This window comes from Apis laboriosa, unplaced genomic scaffold, assembly GCF_014066325.1.
Source record: "Apis laboriosa isolate Shangri-la unplaced genomic scaffold, ASM1406632v1 scaffold47_cov149, whole genome shotgun sequence".
NCBI classification, from domain to species: domain Eukaryota; kingdom Metazoa; phylum Arthropoda; class Insecta; order Hymenoptera; family Apidae; genus Apis; species Apis laboriosa.
The window spans coordinates 1,246,719-1,268,528 of record NW_025223437.1 but is presented as its reverse complement, the minus strand read 5'-3'; the positions used below and the strand labels follow the sequence as shown (position 1 = coordinate 1,268,528).

The window sequence follows — 21,810 nt, the reverse complement described above, 5'->3', positions numbered from 1 at the left end:
ATTACGAGTTAATAACGTTGACGATTCGAGGCCGAGACGTTTATAACCAGCCATATAATTGTCCATAATTTTTACCCACCGTGTATTTCGAAATTTAAACGGAAGCGAATTCAAGCGAAAACTGTCGTTGGAGATACGTCTAATTCTACGTCCACTTTGCCTTTCAATTTATCTTTGTTTAATATTTCAAAATTCTCATTTCCAGATCCGAATTTTTGAAATCAGTAAACGATCCTCTCATTGATAGAATCTTCTCTAGAATCTAATAAAATTCGTACATAATATTATAAATTCGATAACACCATATTGACCACTTTTCAAAAAACAGTTAAACTAATACAAAAAATAAAGAAATATAAGAGGACAACGTCAAAATATAAGATTGTCGTTTATTCTAAAATCGGCAATCTAATATTTTTCTATCCTCGTCCTCTTCGAAATGCTTGGTCGTGTGCTATAATCTAGCTTCACAAATCTTACTAAACAGCGCTCAACTTTCGTTTCAAAACGCTATCGTTTAATCGACCCGATCGTACGATATTTCATCCTGGATATAATCGATTTTAATATATACATAAACTTACTTAGTTTAACCTAAACGAAGATTTGTGCGAGCGGGGTGGATCAAAATTTAGTCATTCCTTCCTACGTTGCTTTATGTCGTAGATGGGGGACAAGCGGAAATGAGTTCTTGGCCTCGCGTCATTCGAGGCATTCTTCGCCTCGGACGGCCGCCCAATAATTCGACCCCCTTCGTACAATTTCCGTCTCGCCGCGATTTCGCGACCCTTTCGCGTTAACTTGGATAATGTAATGCAAATACATTATCCGCCACTCTCTTTCGCGACCCTCGCTTCGCGCCACCCTCTCGCCCCATTGATACCGATGCGATCGAATGCCAGATCCATGGATGGAATTATTTCCGCTCGAGGCAATAAAATTGGCCGCCATCAAAGGGATCAAACTTCGGATTCAAACGATGGTGTTCCCGAAAGTGGTTATTCAATCGTCGTCGCGCATCGTTCGAGGTGGTAACCGATTTATTTATTTTTGTCAGAGGAAGAGATTTTTTTCGAGAGATCGAATAGGTTCGAGTAGAGTTTAGAGAGTAGATAGAGGTAATATTTAACAGTTGGATATGTTTGGAGATGTAGCCGGTTGAGTTTAAACTTTCGAAATTATTGGATTATTTCAAGAAAGATATTCAACGTAATAATCAGCGCCGTTACTTTTATCCGATCTTTCTGTAATCTCGTCCATTTATACAACAACTTTTAACGAGGCTAATGGATAATTTCAATGGATCGAACTGAAAAACGTGAAATATTCCAATTTATTTCATCACTGGCTAGAAGGTGAAAAACATATAACGTCGATATATCGAAATAATTGATCGAGCCGATATACAAACGGATGCGTCGCGATTACGTATAATCGTTTCTTTCATTCCTTCTCGTTCGAACGAAAGGGAAACGCTGGCAGTTGACAAGAGCAACAACGTTCTTCGCCGCAAATAATATAAACGCAAAATACAAAACGAGAAATAGCGGGAGGGGGCGGACTTGAAATCCGCTTTAAACTCGCGAGCCGCCGCGGCGCATTTAAAGATTTGGCGGCGCGTGCGGTGAAATATGCATGGACGATTATTGAACGCACACACAGCGGCCGTAAATAGGGAGCGGCCGAATTCGGATAAAAGGTGGCGAAGAGGGGTATGTATTTGCCCCGTCCCTCTCAATCAATAAGGCCTATCAATCCCTCCCCCCCCTCTCCTCCCCCTCCCTCGTTTCATCAAAAAATCATTTTCGATAATTCGTTCGCCCGTTTCGATCGTTTCGATCCATCACTGCGACCACGTTGCACGAATTCTACGTTTAGCGACACAAGGCTTGACGAAAAATTTAAAAATTTCATACATTGGCTCATGAATACATTGACACCGGGGGAAAAATTTTGTCCCCGAATAAATAACACACGTTTAATTGAAACGTTCGATACCCCGTCCTGGGCTGTTCCTGGACTGGAGGGGAGGGGAGGAGGAGGGAAGGGGAGAAGAGAGAAGCGAGAAGAGGCTGTATTTTCGGTATCAGCAATTTCACGCGGGCGGTCACGGTGAAGCTGGCGATATTTTATTCGTGGCGTGACCGCCGGTGAGGGACAGGTGGGAATTGGGTGGACGAAAAATCATCGGGACATTTTGGAAGGGGGCACTCGCACGGCCGACGTTTTTCGAGGCAATTAATGCCGAAGATCGACAAACCGAGCGAGCGGGAATTGATGAAAAAAAAAAGGAGGGAGGGGGAGGGAGGGAGGGAGGGGGGGGAAGTCGCAACCCGCGGCGGAAAAACGCGTGTGTGTCCACCCGGGACGTTTGAAAACGCGCGTTTTCGGAACGTTCGTTCATCGAGCGCGGTGAGCGCTTTTTCCGCCGCGAAACGCGTCCAATTGAAACGAGATCGAAATTGCGGTGGATAAAAATTGGGCAAATTCTTCGCTTATGCGTTATAAAAGGAAGGGTTCGTCGAAACCCTTTTTTTTTTTTTATCAAGAAAACCAAGCGAATTGATCCTTTCGATAAATCTTATTTATTTATTTATTTATTTATTTTCATTCACGGATACTTCGCGTCTCGAAACTTTCTTTCTTTTTACGAAAAAGTCGATGCGAAACTAAAATTTACTCCAACTCGTTTCTAAAAGAGAAAAGAATAGGATTCCATCTCGATAAATATCGCGAAACGAAAGAATCCGAAGGGGGGAGCGAAACGAACCAAGGGGGAAGGGAAGGGCATCGAACTGTAAACGCGCTCTTTGACGCGGTGTCCTCTTCGTGGTCGTTGTTCGAAACAGGAGCGGCCGATCGTCCTTCGGATTCCCTTCCGCGTCGCCTGCTTTTATATATAATATATACGGAATCACCTCCCCTCCACCTCGAGGCGCAAGTTCGCAAGCTCATAAACCGGAACCCCTTGGCACAATGGCTCTGCCCGGAGGAGGGGAGTGCTTTGCCCGCGGCGCATCTTTGATACCCAAATAACGTTTTCCCCTTCGACGGAACCGAAGCCGTCCCGCCCACGATAATAGACTGCGATACCCACCCCCCGCGTTTAAAAAAACTCGCGACGATGGGGGTGGTCCGCCACCGTTCCCGAAAGGGGCGGGGAAAAGGGAAAGGAAGCAGACACGTCTTGGAAGAGAGGAATTAGCTGTGAATATTGTAATTGTAAAACTCTTACAGGGGACTCTTCGCAAAGTTTTCCTTCGTTTTTATTTATATATCGTATTTGAAAAATGTATTTATTTACGGTTCTACTGTGGTTCTGATTTTAATAATGTTTGACGGTTTTGTTCGTTGAGATTAAGGTTCTGTTTATTTAAATCTAGTTTCGTTTATTTATGGAACGGTTAGAGAGTTAGTAGTGAGATTCATTCTTGACGCGTATTGGTGTAATGGATACTAGAAGGAAATTGAATGCTGCGATACAGGAGGATGTAGGATATAGAATCTGGAGAGCAAGAGATTTATATATATTCTAGTTTTGTATCGGGAGATTTGTAGAATTTTTATTCGGTGTATAAAAGTCTATAAAAGTCTCGAAAGCTGATGAAGATCACCGGTCATCGAAGTTCAATGTATAAATAAATTTAATACTCGTCTCGTAGAGCCCTGATAATCCCGAAGCGAGACCTGTCCACACCCTTCCCTACCACACAGCGCTCTCGCCACAGTTTGGGATAACCGCAGTTTGAACGTCTTCGTCGAGTTTCCGGAATCATTTGAGGCCGACTCTCAAAGTCGATCTCGCTAATCCCTTACAAGCCCAAATTGATCTCAGCGTGTCTCTCGACCACCGAATTTCCACGAGTACTTTCAGCTCAGCGTTTTCATCCAAAATCTCGTTCCAAGTCCCTGACCTTTGAACGTCTTAACACGAGGATCGCCATTTTCAAAGATGGCCGAATCTCGGGCACGAGAGATCGCTTCGTAATACTTTTAGTCGCCTTTTCATCCCACAATCGTCCAAAATCTCGTTCCAGGTTCGAGACAAATTTCTAACCTTCGAAATCTCGTCTTAACAATAGCGAGAATCGCACACACGATTTTCAAAGATGGCCGAATCTCGAGCACGAGAGTAACGAAAGATCGCTTCGTAATACTTTCAGTCGCCTTTTCATCTCACAATCGTCCAAAATCTCGTTCCAAGTCCCTGATCTTAGAATAATGGCGAGTGGCGAGAATCGCACACACGATTTTCAAAGATGGCCGAATCTCAGACACGAGAGATCGCTTTGTAATACTTTCAGTCGCCTTTTCATCCCACAATCGTCCAAAATCTCGTTCCAAGTTCGAGACAAATTTCTAACCTTCGAAATCTCGTCTTAACAATAGCGAGTGACGAGAATCGCATACACGATTTTCAAAGATGGCCGAATCTCGAGCACGAGAGTAACGAAAGATCGCTTCGTAATACTTTCAGTCGCCTTTTCATTTCACAATCGTCCAAAATCTCGTTCCAAGTCCCTGATCTTAGAATAATGGCGAGTAGCGAGAATCGCACACACGATTTTCAAAGATGGCCGAATCTCAGACACGAGAGATCGCTTTGTAATACTTTCAATCGCCTTTTCATCCCACAATCGTTCAAAATCTCATTCCAAGTCCCTGATCTTCGAATGGCGAATGGCGAGAATCGCACACACGATTTTCAAAGATGGCCGAATCTCAGGCACGAAAGATCGCTTCGTAATACTTTCAGTCGCCTTTTCATCCCACAATCGTCCAAAATCTCGTTTCAAGTTCGAGACAAATCTCTAATCTTCGAAATCTCGTCTTAACAATAGCGAGAATCGCATACACGATTTTCAAAGATGGCCGAATCTCAGACACGAGAGATCGCTTCGTAATACTTTCAGTCGCCTTTTCATCCCACAATCGTCCAAAATCTCGTTTCAAGTTCGAGACAAATCTCTAATCTTCGAAATCTCGTCTTAACAATGGCGAGAATCGCACACACGATTTTCAAAGATGGCCGAATCTCAAATACGAGAGATCGCTTCGTAATACTTTCAGTCGCCTTTTCATCCCACAATCGCCCAAAATCTCGTTCCAAGTCCCTGATCTTGGAATGGCGAGTGGCGAGAATCGCACACACGATTTTCAAAGATGGCCGAATCTCAAATACGAGAGATCGCTTTGTAATACTTTCAATCGCCTTTTCATCCCACAATCGTTCAAAATCTCGTTTCAAGTTCGAGACAAATCTCTAATCTTCGAAATCTCGTCTTAACAATGGCGAGAATCGCACACACGATTTTCAAAGATGGCCGAATCTCAAATACGAGAGATCGCTTCGTAATACTTTCAGTCGCCTTTTCATCCCACAATCGCCCAAAATCTCGTTCCAAGTCCCTGATCTTGGAATGGCGAGTGGCGAGAATCGCACACACGATTTTCAAAGATGGCCGAATCTCAAATACGAGAGATCGCTTTGTAATACTTTCAATCGCCTTTTCATCCCACAATCGTTCAAAATCTCGTTTCAAGTTCGAGACAAATCTCTAATCTTCGAAATCTCGTCTTAACAATGGCGAGAATCGCACACACGATTTTCAAAGATGGCCGAATCTCAGACACGAGAGATCGCTTCGTAATACTTTCAGTCGCCTTTTCATCCCACAATCGTCGAAAATCTCGTTCCAAGTCCCTGATCTTGGAATGGCGAGTGGCGAGAATCGCCCGATTTTCAAAGATGGCCGAATCTCGAGAGATCGCTTTGTAATTTTCTCCCGTGTACGGGGAATGTTTGACGCAGCAATTTAATAAACGTAACGATCGAGACGAGTCAATTTGCTCATTCGAGTTGGAGGAGAAACGAAAACGAGGAGACTCGCGATAAGATCTCTCGTCGTCTGACGGTGTGCAAATACTTTTCCTCGGCTACGTGCAACGACGCGAGTCCCTCCCTCCACCTTTTTCCGCCGTTCACCAGGATTCCACGATCCCTCCGTCAAAGTGCATAAATTTCCGTGATTGCGCACACCCACCACCCTCCGCACCTCGGATGCACCCTTCCCCCTCCCTCTCGCCTCGTGTCAATTTTGTTTACGAATGCTCTTTCCTACCGGATCTCCATTTCAATTTCGCCGGGCTTCCCTTTGACGCGGAGGGCCCACGGAACGGAAGCCAGACCCCTCTCTATCTCGCATAATGCATAAGACCCGACGACCGAAGCTAATGGCCGAAATGAGCCGCGCGCGCTCCACCCAGAGTCGGGCTGCTTCGCCGCGGGACCGAATCGAATCCCGGCCTTTCATGACTTTTTAAAAAAACGTACCGCGTGTAACGGGACGTTAAAACGGGATGATTAACGTTCGTTGCAATATGGGACTATTTCTACTCGCGACTCGTGCGACCCGTGTATAACCTCGGCGAGTAATTGAGCGTGTAAAAGCGTGGGATATTTATTATTCGACAGGATTGATAATTTGTCAAATCGTTTTGTAATGATTGGCAATCAATTGGTAATGCTTAAGTTAAACGAAATTAATGATACAATTTTATTTCCCCTCTTATGATAATTTTAGACCTTCGACTTGACTGGTTTATCTTTTCATGCAGAAAATATTAGCGAGAATCAAAATCTCTGACTGAACCAACAATTGGAGATTAAACCAATGATTTAACGTATAAAACTTTTATATTTTAATATCTTATCGTAATTGTCACGCGTGAATTTATTCGATATTCTAAAAGAATCGAACGTAAATAAATAACTTGTCGCCGGATCGATCCGAAGTGAATCGTCTCTCGATTGCCAACTATTAACAATTTCGAAAGTAAATCCTATCGACGTGTCTATTGGAACAACCTCCCCCAAACGGGAGAGGGAGGTTCCGAACGGCGCAAAGATCGAGTTGCGCGCACGAGTGGAGAGACTAACCGAGCCGCAAATGGGGAAAAACCGCGAAAGAATGGGAAGAATCGATCCGATACCAGACGGCGAAATTGAAACAAATCGTGTATACACGCAAGAAAAAGATCGATGGAACGAAATAATGTTGCTCTTTGAGCAGCGAATCCCTGTGTTTGCGCGAGAGACACACGGAAACCATTTCCAGGGGAAGGAAAAAAGAGCTCGTTCCGTTCGGCCAACCTTCTCCATTTTCAACCTCCGTTGAACCGTTAAAGAAAAAAAGAAAAGAGATTTACTTCCAGATCAGTTATCGCGCTTCTTCCGGTATATTATATCGGATAAACCGCTCCCGGCTTCCGTCTTCGCGTCTCTTGACGCGCGCGCTTTTCCAGCGCTCGTCTCTCGCCGAGTTTCGATTGAAATACGCGGGAGGCCTTGGATGGACCTTCGTCATCCCCACCAACAAAGAAGGAGGGAGTTTCGTGACGATCAACCGGCGGCGGATACGGAATGTATCGATATCGATAGCGGATAAACGCCTCCCCTCCCCTTCTTTATTCCCTCCCTGCCGTCGTCGTTTCGGTCCCCTGAAACGAATCTTTCGGTAATTGGATTTACGTGACGCGAATTACGATAACGAAATATTCGGGAGCCGATCCAGATGTTGGATCCGCGGTTGTGACAATCGCGTTATCGACTTCCACCCATTCAGAGCTGCCTTCTTTCCCACGGATAATTCGATCGGCTAAGTGAACCGGGTATTTTCGAGGATTTTCCTTTGTTTCTCGAAGATTCCCCTTCTGTTTCTGTTCCGCGCCTCATAGTTGAAGAAGTTATTACACTTGATTCTTTTGAAATCGCGTTGAGAATTGTCGTTTTGTCAATGTTTGTTATAACGTTTCGCTTGTTCGAAAATTACGAAAATACGCGCAAAGCGAGGTATAAATGGGGATGGAAGGGAAACGGTTTTTTCTGCTTGCCATCTTCTCGTGTTCTCGAGGCTTAGGGAACGGAACGTAGTAGTCGCCTGCTGTTTGTACAGTTGGCGGCCGTAAATTAATGAGTTAAGTGGTTGACACTCGTTCGAGTGCAACTTGCGTCCAGAGCGATACGATTCGCGGTTTTAGAATCGTTTCGCATCGCAACACTCGCCTCTTAATTGATATATCATCTATATCTTTGCAAAAAGTTCCTCGGGTCGAGTCCTTAATCTCCGTCTCAATTTCTATCCTGCGTTTCGTACGATGCACTCGCAGATTCTCACGCGATGACGCGTGTCCGGTATTCGTATAAATTACGAATTAAGCGGTTTAAGATTAAACGATGCTTGGGTTAAAGAAATGACCCACATCGGAGGATCGACGTCAGAAAGATCAACGCGAGAAAGAACGAGTTAATTAAAACGCCTACGAATCTCTCGATATCGTAACCCTCGAAACATTAATTTTTAACTCCTGACCTATTTTTCACCCCCTCGCCATACATTTTTCCATAACCGAGTTATATTGTTCCATAAATTTTTCAATTGGAAATTAACCAAATCTCCAATTACCGCTTCTGCCTCTCTCTCTCTCTCTCTCTCTTATGCACGAACGCAATCTATTCGTATTATTATCCACTTTGGATTTTTATCGGTCGACAGGCCGTTTCCATCGAAAATTCAATTTGTCCTCTTTCGCTCGTTATTTTTTTTTTTTTTTTTTTTTTTTTTGGCTTGACATTTTTGTCAACGTGAAATTCAATGGCTGTTGCAGTTCTTTTATTCCTTTCGATATAGCTTCAATTTTCATCTTCCATTTTTTACGTGCGAGAGAAAAAAAAGGAAGAAAGAAAGAAAGAAAGAAAGAAAGAAAGGGGAGAGAACGCAAGATCGTACACCCTGCTATATACAGATGCGATACAGAGCTGAAGCTAAGCAAAGCTTTTTGCGATCTCGGATAATATATCCCTTTATGATTTACGATCAGATCATATACCCTATCGAACTTGAGACACGTATTAAACTTTTATAACGTTCTCAAAAGTCGTACGTAGTTTCGTTTCCCCCCCTCCTTTTCCTCCCCCCGCTTTTCGCGCCCCGGAAAGGATCGTATTTTACTTTGTTCCTAAATCTTGTTCGGCGAGAGCGGGTTCTCCCCTATCCATCAACGTCCCGCTTCGTCTACGTCTGTTTTATTTCGTCTATATTCGCAGGCTTATTTAGGTTTCCAATGCGTTTTTTAAGGCCACCAGGTGATCAATCTCCTCCCGAGATTACCCTGATAGAAATGGATCTTTGTTTCATTCCCGGCTGCTCCTTCTAATATGCAGATATTTTATTTCCCTTACTACTATATATAGGAATAGGAAGAGAAACGAGTTGGTACGAGAGAGATCCATTTTCGTTTCTTCTTTCGTGATTCGGTGGATTCGACGGTGGATTCCATGTGGATTCGTGTACGAATATGTCCTCCTCTCGAGGCTAGTTCTTTATACGTATATATATATATATATATAAAAGTTGTGTTTCGTTTTCCATTAACTTGAATTTATATTTCAACCATTTATTTTTTTGCCGAGTCGTAAATCACGAGGACGCCTCTCAAATCCGTAACCAAACTACGCTGCCAAATCAACCAAGGTGTCTCCGATATCTCAGGATCTGCCCTTTTCAAAACTATTCCCCTCCCTTGGAACGAAGAAGGCTTATCCTACACTTTTACACGTTGAATAAAAACCAAAAAATCCGAAAAATATTTCACCTCTCTTTCATCTGAAACCTCGATAAACGTTTATCCCTTATATGTTATATATATGTATGTAGTATATCTGTTATATTACATTTCTACTAATGAAAATTATCGAAACCTTGTTGTTCCAGATATTTTCCCAAATCGACATACTGTTCAGCATTGGAGGCAAGTATTACACAGGGGAGCCGATTACCTACACGTACATGGAGGACAAGATCTTTGAATCGTCGCGAAACATCACCATCAAGCTCCACCACCGTGTCGGTAAATACGTGAAACTGAGGCTTCATTTCTCGGACAGATGGATTATGATCAGCGAGGTGACTTTCGACTCTGGTAAGCGCATGCCTAAGCCGCGTCCTTTTATATTTCAAAAAAATAGAAGCGTGTCGCTCGACGTAAAAATATTACGAATCCCCTGTATTCATTTCTCTTTCGAAAAAAAACTAACACGCGATATGATGTATCGCGCGATCCTCATCGAAATATCCGTTGTGGAGTGTCGACCGATAAAACAGCTACCTAACCTACCTATCGCGCTCGGGTTAGCTCTGCCGTCGCGTCGGCCGGCGTAAAAACGTATAAAAACAATAGCCGGGGAGAAAAGGGAGAGAGGAAAAAAAGCGCTCGTCACGGAACTTGTGCAGAACTTAACTTAGAGCGAATAGAAAAAAATTTCTGCTCGTGACGCGAAATCGTTTCACGGGGCCCAGACTTTTAGGCGGTGAACGCCTAAGGGGAGAAAGGAAAGCCGCGCGTACGTTATCCTTTTGCAATTCCGTTGCCCGTTTCGCTCGTATTTGACGTGACTCGTAACCGTCCCGTCGTTCCCCTCCCCCCTCCTTTTTTGTCCATTCCTCCTCCCTTCCCGATTTTCCACTCCGTACACGCGAATCCGACAGGGCAGCCGGCAACTGTCAATCATCGAGGAATAAAACTCCGCCGTGTATAAATTGATACACGGTAATTGACAACGGCTTATTATATATCCGTCGGTCGGTCGATTTCGATTAACTAAGTCGTAACCGTACCGTTGGAAAAAAAAGATAACGTGATGGATGAATTCCGAATGAACGATGGGCAAAAATGAATCGGAATACGGATTGGTTGCTTCAAATTTTCTTGTTCATTTTCATTATTATTATTATTATTAGGATACGTACAATTTTTTATAATTATAGATGGATTAGATATTTTGGAAAAGTGAAATATACCGATTGCTTTATAAGGTGTATATAGAATTTTATGAAGCGATAAGATAAGATAAGATAAGATAAGAATTCGTCTCGATTACTCTGTATGGAAAAAAAACTTTCTTCAGCACATTGTGACATAATACTGACTGGTTGCCACTGCTGTTATTGTTTCTATCTTTCGTTACTCGTTTTCGTTATCCTTCTCCTTCGATTTTTCTTCTTCCTTTTTTCTCGCCCGTTCCATATTTTTCTTCCACGCGAGTGAGAACGAGACCGGATCCGATATACGATCGGGACGACCCGCCAACCGTTTCAATAGAAATCAACTCGTTCGGTCGAAGAACAGAGAACGTTAAAGGGAAAGAAAGTAGAGAAAGGCGCGCTCTGTCAACGAGACGCGATACATACATACATACATATATATATATATATATATATATATATATAAAATCAGGAGGCACGTCCTAGTATCGTCGATCCTCTTGACCGAGTACAAAGTAACAAGTTCCCTGCGATTCAACGCACGGGGACACGCGATGGAAATCGTGTCAACCGAAGATTTAGATACAGATTGCTCGATGAACAACATTTATAATGGAAACACAATAAGGGCCGTTCTCTTCTGTTCTGATCTGACCTAATCTAACGCGTACATTTTAAACGTTAATATTTGACGATAATATTGAACGATTCCCCCGAATTCGAATTCGAAAGAGAGGAGCGAGATCTCCTTGAATAATATTTTCCTTCGACGGGAGGGGGGGGGCGAGGATTTCCCTGTAAAAATAGTCGGCGTTGAATCCGCCTCTCCTCGAATTAGCTCATTTTTCCGAGCGATTTAATCGAGCAGGTTGGCCCAGGTCCGGCGCAACGACGGGAAAAGGAAATCCAATTAATTCGAAGATGATGTAGAAGCTCGGGAGAGAAGAGAGGCAGTCGAAAGGAAGGGAAAGGAAGACGGGGCGGATTAAACGAGGTTTGGCCGTTTGGAAAAGGCGAAAAAACGAACAACAGGAACGAAACGCGAAACTAAAACTCTCTCTCTCTCTCTCTCTCTCTCTCTCTCTCTCTCTCTCTCTCTCTCTCTCTCTCTCTTCGTTTCCGAGCGAGCGGCAACTGCTGCTCCTCCTCCTCCTCCTGCTCCTCTTCCCCGGTTCCGTGAAGAAAAATTCTTTGTGTAAACCGTAGCCAGGGAGGGATTAAACGCAACGGTGCTCGAATCACCGAACAATTGAACAGCGTGCTCTCTCTCTCTCTCTCTCTCACACGGGTACAAACCGTGTCAAATGAAAGCTCGACTTTCGAGCTTTATCATTTAACCCAAAAGAGCGGTTCTAAATAGACTTGAAAGACGCTGTTCGGGCGGAAGAATCGATGAATGAGGGAAAAAGGGAATCGTAGTCTTCGATATCCACGGTGGCCACGTATATCACGCGTGTGATCCGTTTTTCGGTTCCCTCTCGTCTGCTGTTTCCTTTCCTTTCCTCTCGCACGTTCTTAATTAAAAAATACGCGGCGGATGTATCGATGATAACGCGATCACGAGACCGCGAACGAAGAAGGGGATGGGAAGACGATTTAGCATTATACGGGAGAGGTATCATCCCCGTTTCACAAAGGTTCCTTTGTCAGCGAGATTTGCCCACCTAACAACAGGTTCATAAAGTGGGCACGAAAAACTCTTCCGCTCGCCGCGTTCCGTCGTCCGCTGTTTTTCCATCTCAAAGGATGTACATGGAACGGCGAACAATTTTCCCTTGGAGCAAATAACCGGGTGGAAAAAGCTGGAAAACGCAACCGAGGAGGGGAGAAGGGAATCTTGGAATCGATACCAGCCCGAGTATTTCGAGGATATAATAATACTCGAGGAGTAGGAGTTTTCTTTAAATATTTATGCGTAATAAAATGGACATCGGAGAAAGGAGGATGTTTAATCTCTGCGAGTCGCAGAGTCTAGGGGAAACGCTCCATCGAGGATATTATCGTTGAGATATTGTACCAAGGCTAATAAAGGATTAGTCATTATCAGGATTTTCTTCTTCGGAGGAATAATAAATGACGGCGGTGAAAGGGCCCTTTCCTTAATCGCTTCCATCCTTTCACGAGGGAAAACGCCCCGGCGAAAGGAGATCCTATCGAGATCCCGTTTTCAGCTTACTACTCAGGTAGTAAACTTTTGCTCGAAACAAAGGTTATCGCTAATGACGCGTCATCGCCCTACCACCACTTTATTATTATTATTATTATACGCAAGTCTGCCGTACAACAGGAGGGGCGCGCCAACCCCTTTCCTCCTCTCCTCCTCGAAACCGGACCCTTCCCTTCTCCTTTTGGACAGGAGATAATTTCATAGAAGGAATCTGGTTCGCGTGCCCAGCTCGTTGATCCATGATCCACGCTAGTTTATCTCGAAAGAAAAAGGGAAACGAAAGGGTGGATGAGAGCGGAATGAAATGGGGAAGGTTGAAGAAAAATGGCACACCCTATCTAAATGTGACCACAGGAACAATTACACCGAAAAACCTCGTCCAAAATTGATCGTCACGACGAACGCTCGAAGATCGAAAATAATAATCGATTAATCGATTCCCAGAGGGAGACACTTTCGAGACATCCTCTTTCGTTCGAAAACATCGATGTTTCGTTTCGGGATAACGACGAGGCAACGTCTGGAGAGGAATCGTTGGTGGCGATGAGAGGGAGGGTGCTCGAAAGAAAAGGAGAAATTGGCGGGAATCGAGTGTTTCGCGAGTGTTGCTCGTCAAAAGGGATTCGTTAAAAAGTTTATCGACAGTCGTTTATTTCCTCGCAATTCCTCGAGGACAATCGTTCGATCCACGCCTTTCGAGCCGCGTCCATCCACAAAAGAGAGAGGACAAAGGGATGGATGGAAGAAAATGGAGGAGGAACATCGTAATGGATGGCCGGATTCTTTCTCTACCGGGACATTTCTTCTCCACGGAAGGGAGGGACGAGATAATTGGACGAGGAAATACGAGAAGTTGGACCTGCTTGCCAGCTGATAGTTTACCCCCTTTTTCCTTCTCCTCGTACCGTGGCTATCGTAAAAATGATCCACCCAGCTCATCCTGTTCCTTAAATGTTCGAAACATCGGTGTCCCAACGTTGATGCATCGCGAGCATCTTCCCGCTCAGCCTTCTTCTGCTCTTCTTCGCGCCGGAATACTCGATTATTAATCGACAGAAAGAGAGGAAAAATTTCCCTTAAACTTACCCCGTTAATAATCCCATTACCAGCACAACGTCTCACTCTTTGGATCGCAAACGCGTGGAAAAACGGGTCGCTAAATAATTAGAGAGTTGAAATTAATCGGCGAGTCGATCCTATTCGACAACTTTGTCCTTCCCCAAAAATTTCCTATCGTCTCGTTTCATTTTTTATACAAATTCGCTCGAAGAGAAAACATCGAGAAAGGGAACTGGTCGATATTAAACCTGGCGAGAAAACGAGGTAAAATATAGAAAGATATCGGTTTTATATAAATAAAAAGCATCCTTTCACGAAATAATCCGAATCCGTTCCGATTAACCGCGATCTCTTCTCGAAAACGAGGTCGAGGCACGAAAGTGAAGTTCAAAGCGTGAATCAAAAGCGTTTTTTAAAATCGTCCACCCTTTCTCCTTTCCTTTCCTCCCTTCTTTTCCCCTCGCTGGCGAGAGAGGAACGCGCCGCGAGATCAAGGGGCGCATTAGTTGCATTTGACGGGAGGAGCGTCAGCTGTGCGTGTGCAGCACGTGCTTTCTCTTGCGACAACGGAGGCTGTTGCGGGAAGAAGAAGAAGAAGAAGAAGAAAGGCGAGGGCCGAGGAAAATGACGAAAGAACGAAAAGAACGAAAAGGAAACGAGGCTCCTTAACCTTAACCGACTCCTCCCCTCCGCGTATTTTCGATTCTTTTTATTTTCACTCCCTCGAAAGGCATCGAGGAAAGGCGTCCCTCTGCCCCCTCACTCTCCGCACTCCGATGATTTATACGCGGAAGATCCACCTACGTAAGTTATGGCCCACCCTTGTCGCAATCGCGCAGCGTCCTGATCCAATCGTAAATCTGGCTACCGTGGCAGAGGCGAGCGTATGGTGTGCGCAGCCGGAGCAGGCTCTCTGTTATTGTTTTGATGGCGAAATAATCGCGACGGACGGGAGAAGGGGTTTATGCTATAATTAAACGGGAATTCGGTTCGAATCGAGGGAGGAGGCAGTTGGAAAATATTTAGTCGGCTAACTCTCGCCGTTCTATTTCCAGCCCCCCCTTCTCCGATTTCTTCAACTCCGCTGAATTTTCGACAATGTGCGGATGTGTTGAAATCGATGGGATTATTCGACGTTTAAAATTATAATTTAATTACGATTTTCCGTTGTAAAGAGGAATTTGGCATTCCTGAAAACTTGAAAGTTTCGTTCTTCTTCTAAAACTAAGACACTGTACAAGGCGCGATTATTTGCGTAGCAAATTTTTCAAGAACTTCGTAAATCATACTTTGATTCGATTACTCTCTAATATATAAATATCTTATTTTTAGTATCGTACAATGACTTGTACGAATTCTTCTATCTGTAAATAATATGTACAAGATGTATATCGAGATTTATCACAATTATCAATTTTCAAATAAATCCATTGAACTCGCAAACGAATAATAAATTTGTAACAACACGCGAGACACGTACACGTCGTCTTTCTCTCGATACGCTTTCCTTTCCATCGACATCCGATAAACAACAACACTCTCGATGTTTCACAATTGCAACAACAGGTTGTCAAGCCCACGTTTAAGAAAAGAGTCGGTCGATTAATCGGCAAGGCCGATTGAGCGAGGGAGGGGGCGACGTGTGTAACGAGCAGGCACCGGGATAAAAAGAATTTTAATTGGAAACTCGATTCCGATTATGACACTTGAAGTCCTTTGCACACGCGTGACAAGAATTTAATTGTTGCGTTAAAAATGGGACCGCTGTTTAATACCGTTGCAGGCTTTTCGATTTAAAAAAAAAAGAAAAAAAGAAAGAGGGAGTAGTATCAATCGAGAGGAACGCTCGAGAGGTGTCCGACGGAATCGCATTTCCTGCTCCCTCCTTTCCTTCTCAAGTGGTGGAGGAGAATGGAAATGGAAACCAGAAATTCGTTTTTTCCAATCATCTCGATCCTGTGTACCATCGATCAATTGTGCACAGAGATTAATTATGTACTACAATTATTCGAGTACCGCCGATCAATCACCACCGTTCACAATTCATCGTTTTTCGCGATTGTTGGCTTCGCGAAAATTGCTCTCCATCTTCACCTTTCGTTTCCGAGATCAAACCACTTTTGTCCTCCGCCAAATTCATTCATCGGAAAACAACGACCAAAAATAACCGATCAAAAAACCATCTTTCTTATCCTAGTCAACCTCTCCATCGTCACCTTTCGTTTTCGAGACCAAACCATTTTTATCCTCCGCCAAATTCATCCATCGTCCAAAGAACAACAACCAAAAACCATTTTCCTTATCCTGATCAACTTGTCCATCGTCACTTTTCGATTCTGAGACCAAACCACTTTTGTCCTCCGCCAAATTCATCTATTGTCCGCAGAACAACAACCAAAAACCATCTTCCTTATCCTGGTCACCTTTCTGAGACCAAACCACTTTTATCCTTTGCCAAATTCATCCATCGTCCAAAGAACCACCAAAAACCACCGATCAAAAAACCATCTTTCTTATCATGATCAATCTATCCAATTTATTCATCGTCACCTTTCGAGACCAAACCACTTTTGTCCTCCGCCAAATTCATTCATCCGAAGAACCACCAAAAACCATCAATCAGAAAACTATCCTCCTTATCCTGGTCAACTTATCCATCGTCGCCTTTCGATTTCGAGACCAAACCACTTTTACCCTTTGCCAAATTCATCCATCGTCCAAAGAACCACCAAAAACCACCGATCAAAAAACCATCTTTCTTATCATGATCAATCTGTCCAATTTGTTCATCGTCACCTTTCGATTCTGAGACCAAACCACTTTTATCTTCCGCCAAATTCATCCATCGTCCGCAGAACAACAACCAAAAATCATTTTCCTTATCCTGATCAACTTGTCCATCGTCACCTTTCGATTCTGAAACCAAACCACTTTTATCCTCCGCCAAATTCATCCATCGTCCGCAGAACAACCACCAAAAAACCATCTTCCTTATCCTGATCAACTTGTTCATCGTCACTTTTCGATTCCGAGACCAAACCACTTTTGTCCTCCGCCAAATTCATTCATCGTCCAGAGAACCACCGATCAAAAAACTATTTTCCTTATTTTGATCAACGTGTCCATCGTCACCTTTCGTTTTCGAGACCAAACCACTTTTGTCCTCCGCCAAATTCATCCATCGTCCGCAGAACAATAACCAAAAATCATTTTCCTTATCCTGATCAACTTGTCCATCGTCACTTTTCGATTCTGAAACTAAACCACTTTTATCCTTTGCCAAATTCATCCATCGTCCAAAGAACAAGCAAAAACCACCGATCAAAAAACCATCTTTCTTATCATGATCAATCTGTTCAATTTGTTCATCGTCACCTTTCGATTCTGAGACCAAACCACTTTTATCCTCCGCCAAATTCATTTATTGTTCGAAGAACCACCAAAAACCATCAATCAGAAAATTATCTTCCTTATCCTGGTCAATTTGTCCATCGTCACTTTTCCAAGACCAAACCACTTTTATCCTCCGCCAAATTCATTCATCGTCCGGAGAACCACCGATCAAAAAACTATTTTCCTTATTTTGATCAACCTGTCCATCGTCACCTTTTGTTTCCGAGACCAAACCACTTTTATCCTTTGCCAAATTCATTCATCGTCCGAAGAACCACCAAAAACTATCAATCAGAAAACTATCTTCCTTATCCTGGTCAACCTGTCCATCGTCACTTTTCGATTCCGAGATCAAACCACTTTTATCCTCCGCCAAATTCACTCATCGTCCGGAGAACAATCATCAAAAACCATCGATCAAAGAAACCATCTTCCTTATCAACAGATCCTCTCCTCGCGAAACGAGGTGAAACGCGAAAACCTCGACCGCCACCGTGATGCATCCCTCGCCTCCTATGCTATGCATTACACGTTAGATTACTAGAACGAAACGGGAGAAAGAGAGTATCGGGCTTCGCGAGACGAAACCTCTTTTTCACGGTTAACCCTTGCGAAGAATGTTTAATATCAGATTTCATACGGGATGTATGTACGTATGGAACGGTTCGTGGAAGGCGACAGGAGAGAGAGGGGGGAACGCTTGCCACGTAAAAGCCGATATCAAACGCGACGACAGCTTTGTTTCGTATATATAATTCCTGCGAGGAATTCACACAGAAAATATATATATATATATATACACGTGTATAAACTCGGTGGTGAACCGGGGAAGGGAACGCTTCATCTGTGAATCCACCACTTGTGCGATCCTCCTTTTTTTCGCCACCCTTTTCCGCCTCGGTTACGTCGCCTCTGGATGATGTCTGCCAAGATTTTATTTAACGAAACAAACCACGGAGAGATAGAGTTCGCTGAGTTCACGGGGGAAAAATTTCCGCGCAATGAGACGAGAGAGAGAGAGAGAAGGGGGGAGAAAGGAAGAAAGGAAGGAAGCAAGGAAGGGAAGAAGGAATGTCAGTTGGGTTTTTATCGGTGGAGCGTTTCAACGTCGCGTTAATTTTTCGCCCAGCTCTCTTTTCATTCGATTCGATTCGACGGCGTTCCAAAAGCAGTAAAGGATTGCAGCTCGAAATCTCATCGAGAGATATTCCTCTCTTTTTTTTTTTTTTTAATATTACAAGTTTAGACAGTTTTCTCTTAAGTGACTTTCTATGGAAATCTGCCTTTATTCTTCAATTAAATGTACGTATACATTTTTAACGATGACAGTATGATCGCGTGAAAAGAAATGAAATAAAATTTCTCGATAAATTTCTCTATCTGAAATACAGGAAAGGAAGATAGACTGTTATTCGAGATATTTCTATTCGATTGAATGAACGCGAATCGCTGTTCACTTAAAAAATATAATCATTAAGAATGAAATTAAAGATTAAATTAAATTAATAAAATTCAGTAATTCGTCGTGTAATAGGATGTTTATGCGCGCAGTCGGGATAAAAGGGTGGTCGGCAAAAACTGCGGGGAACACGTGTCTCGCGTCAAGGAAATTCGTTCAAGACCCGTATACCCCGCGTTTAATTGCTTGTGACAGCGTGAAACGTGATTCTCGTCGCACCTTTCGAGTGACACCACACATCTCTGTGTCCGCCCGAAATATTTTTATTCGTTCCTTCGTTCCCCAGCTGGCTGTTCTCCTGTGGCGTTTTTCCAACGACGAGGCAACGAGAAATTATTCAAAACCTGCTATGGCTATATACATTCACGAGAGAGGAAGAGAGGGAGAGAGAACGAAGTAATTAGACAATCGAATCGTTCAGAGAGACGTTTCAATCAAGCAAATGGAAAACTCGAAAGCGGAATGCTGCCCGTTTTTTTTTTTTTCCATTAGAACGCATACAGGTTGATTATGCGCTCCATACGCGCTCGACTATCTTTTAACGATTCCGCCGGTTTCCACGTCAATGTTTTTCTGCCCCAAATATTGGACGGGCCGTTGCGCGTGATGTGGATCCCGTGAAAAAGAGGGACGATCCTTTGCGAATCCTTGAACACGATCCAAAACCAGCCAGGATTTTTTTTTAATTTTTTTTTAAATTTTAAAAAATTTTTTAAATTTTTTTAATTTTTTTTAATAATATAATAAAATTGAATGGACGATAAGTTGAAACGAGAAACGAGATCTTTTTTATATAATAATAACATAATTCGGATCGAATAAATTTAAAAGTCGAGAGACAAATTCTCGTCTCATTTATGAATTTACTTATACTTCTCTACGTTCTAAGACGTATAAGTTGAAAAATAACGTGGGGAGATAACGAATCCACAATGATAAATTTTTTTTCGTACAGTAGACTATCACAGAATGACACAGTTATGAAACAATTTTTTTCTTGTTACGACGAATACAGAATGCAGATTAATTTGTATTCCCATTATAGATGATCGAGCCGCATGCGAGAATATATTCGGAGTTATATCAATTCTTATCTTCCATCTTTCGCCGAACATAATAATAATTTTTAAAGATAAATATTCGTGTTACCGATTTAAAAAGATATATATACATCGTGTATTATAGAAAAGTTTACTCTACTTGCGATAAAGAGGAGATGAAAATAAAAACTGTAAAGAAAACCGTTCACTCGTTTCTTAAGCCTTAAACGAATAAACGAGAAACACTATTAATTTTACACTCGTCATGGTGAGATACGTCATAAGTCTGATTGTTTTCACGCAGACATCGCTCACGGTAATTTCACGCCGGAGGAAGCACCGACGACCGAGTCCCCGATCCAGAGCGACGTTTTCGTGGAGAAGAACGGTGCCGCGGAGGGCGAGCTTCCGGTCTCGACCGCGAAACACGACGATCCTACTTACATGGCGGTGGTGATCGGCGTGTTAACAGCCGTGATCCTGCTTCTCGCCGTGGCGATATTTCTGATCGTCTCGAGGCACAGGCAACGAAAGTGTTTCGCCAGCCCTATGACGGGCAAGGCGCCGTCCCATCTCGGATCCACCTGCGCCACCGTCGAGAAAGGGGCAGCCTTGATGGCCTACACCTTGGAGGACGACGAAAGGTAGTATTACGTCACTTGATTGATCAGAGATTTCGATGGTGAAAAGATGGTTAAAGGTGTGCGAATATATATCTCGGGTATATTTGTACATCATTTTTTCAAATAATAAGCGAGATATTGGTGAAATATTAATGAGATAATCTTGATATAATCTGGAAAGATATTTGATTAATCTCTCGAGTATAAAAATTTAGCTTGGATATTTGTTATCTTTTTCAATCAACAAGAGAGATATTAATAAAAAATTTTCGATAATGAAAAAATCGTAAAAGTCGCGTAAAGGAGGTCTCTAACGTAAAAGCTTCGAATGCAATGTTCGGCATTACAAATCGTAAAACTCGTGTCCGATAGCCAATCTCGAAAGGTATTTATTTGATTAATCAGAGATTTCAATGATAAAAAGTTGAGATAGAGATGGAGTATAAAAATTCAGCTTTAAATATTTTTTCAACCAACAAGAGAGATATTATAAAAAATTTTCGACAATGAAAATTAAAAATCGNAAGTCGCGTAAAGGAGGTCTCTAACGTAAAAGCTTCGAATGCTGGCAATGTTCGGCATTACAAGTCGTAAAACTCGTGTCCGATAGCCAATCTCGAAAGATATTTATTTGATTAACCAGAGATTTCAATGATAAAAAGTTGAGATAGAGATGGAGTATAAAAATTCAGCTTTGAATATTTTTTTCAACCAACAAAAGAGATATTATAAAAAATTTTCGACAATGAAAATTAAAAATCGTAAAAATCGTGTAAAAATCTCTAACGTAAAAGCTTCGAATGCTGGCATTACAAATCGTAAAACTCGTGTCCGATAGCCAATCTCGAAAGGTATTATATTTGATTAACCAGAGATTTCAATGATAAAAAGTTGGATAGAGAGTATAAAAATTCAGTTTCGGATATTATTTTTTCGACTAACAAGCGAGATATTGGTAAGAAAATTTCGGGATTAAAAGTCGTAAAAGTCGCGTGGAGGATGCCTCTAACGTAAAAGTTTCGAATGCTGGCAATGTTCGGCATTAGAAGTCGTAAAAGTCGTGCCCGATAGCCAATCTCGAAATCTGTAGAGGAGAAGAGTGGGTGTCTCGGGTGCAAAAGCTTGGAACGGTGGGAGGAGAAAATGGCAAGCGAATTTCAACGAACGAAATTGGAGCGAAGGCAGTGCAAGCTATTCGACGTTTGAAAAATGATCGCAAGGATCGTTTTTTTTTTTTTTTTTTTTT

General features: G+C 42.7%; 1 protein-coding gene across 3 annotated transcripts in view; it reads left to right on the top strand.

Moving 5' to 3' along the window:
* LOC122716542 (discoidin domain-containing receptor 2-like) overlaps positions 1–21,810 on the top strand; it is a 141,482-nt gene that overhangs the window by 98,147 nt on the left and 21,525 nt on the right. For all 3 annotated transcript variants that reach the window (XM_043939725.1, XM_043939726.1, XM_043939723.1), the window contains exons 7-8: positions 9,774–9,981; positions 20,246–20,585. In XM_043939725.1, the coding sequence (XP_043795660.1) occupies positions 9,774–9,981; positions 20,246–20,585 (548 nt within the window). The remainder of the gene's footprint in view (positions 1–9,773; positions 9,982–20,245; positions 20,586–21,810) is intronic.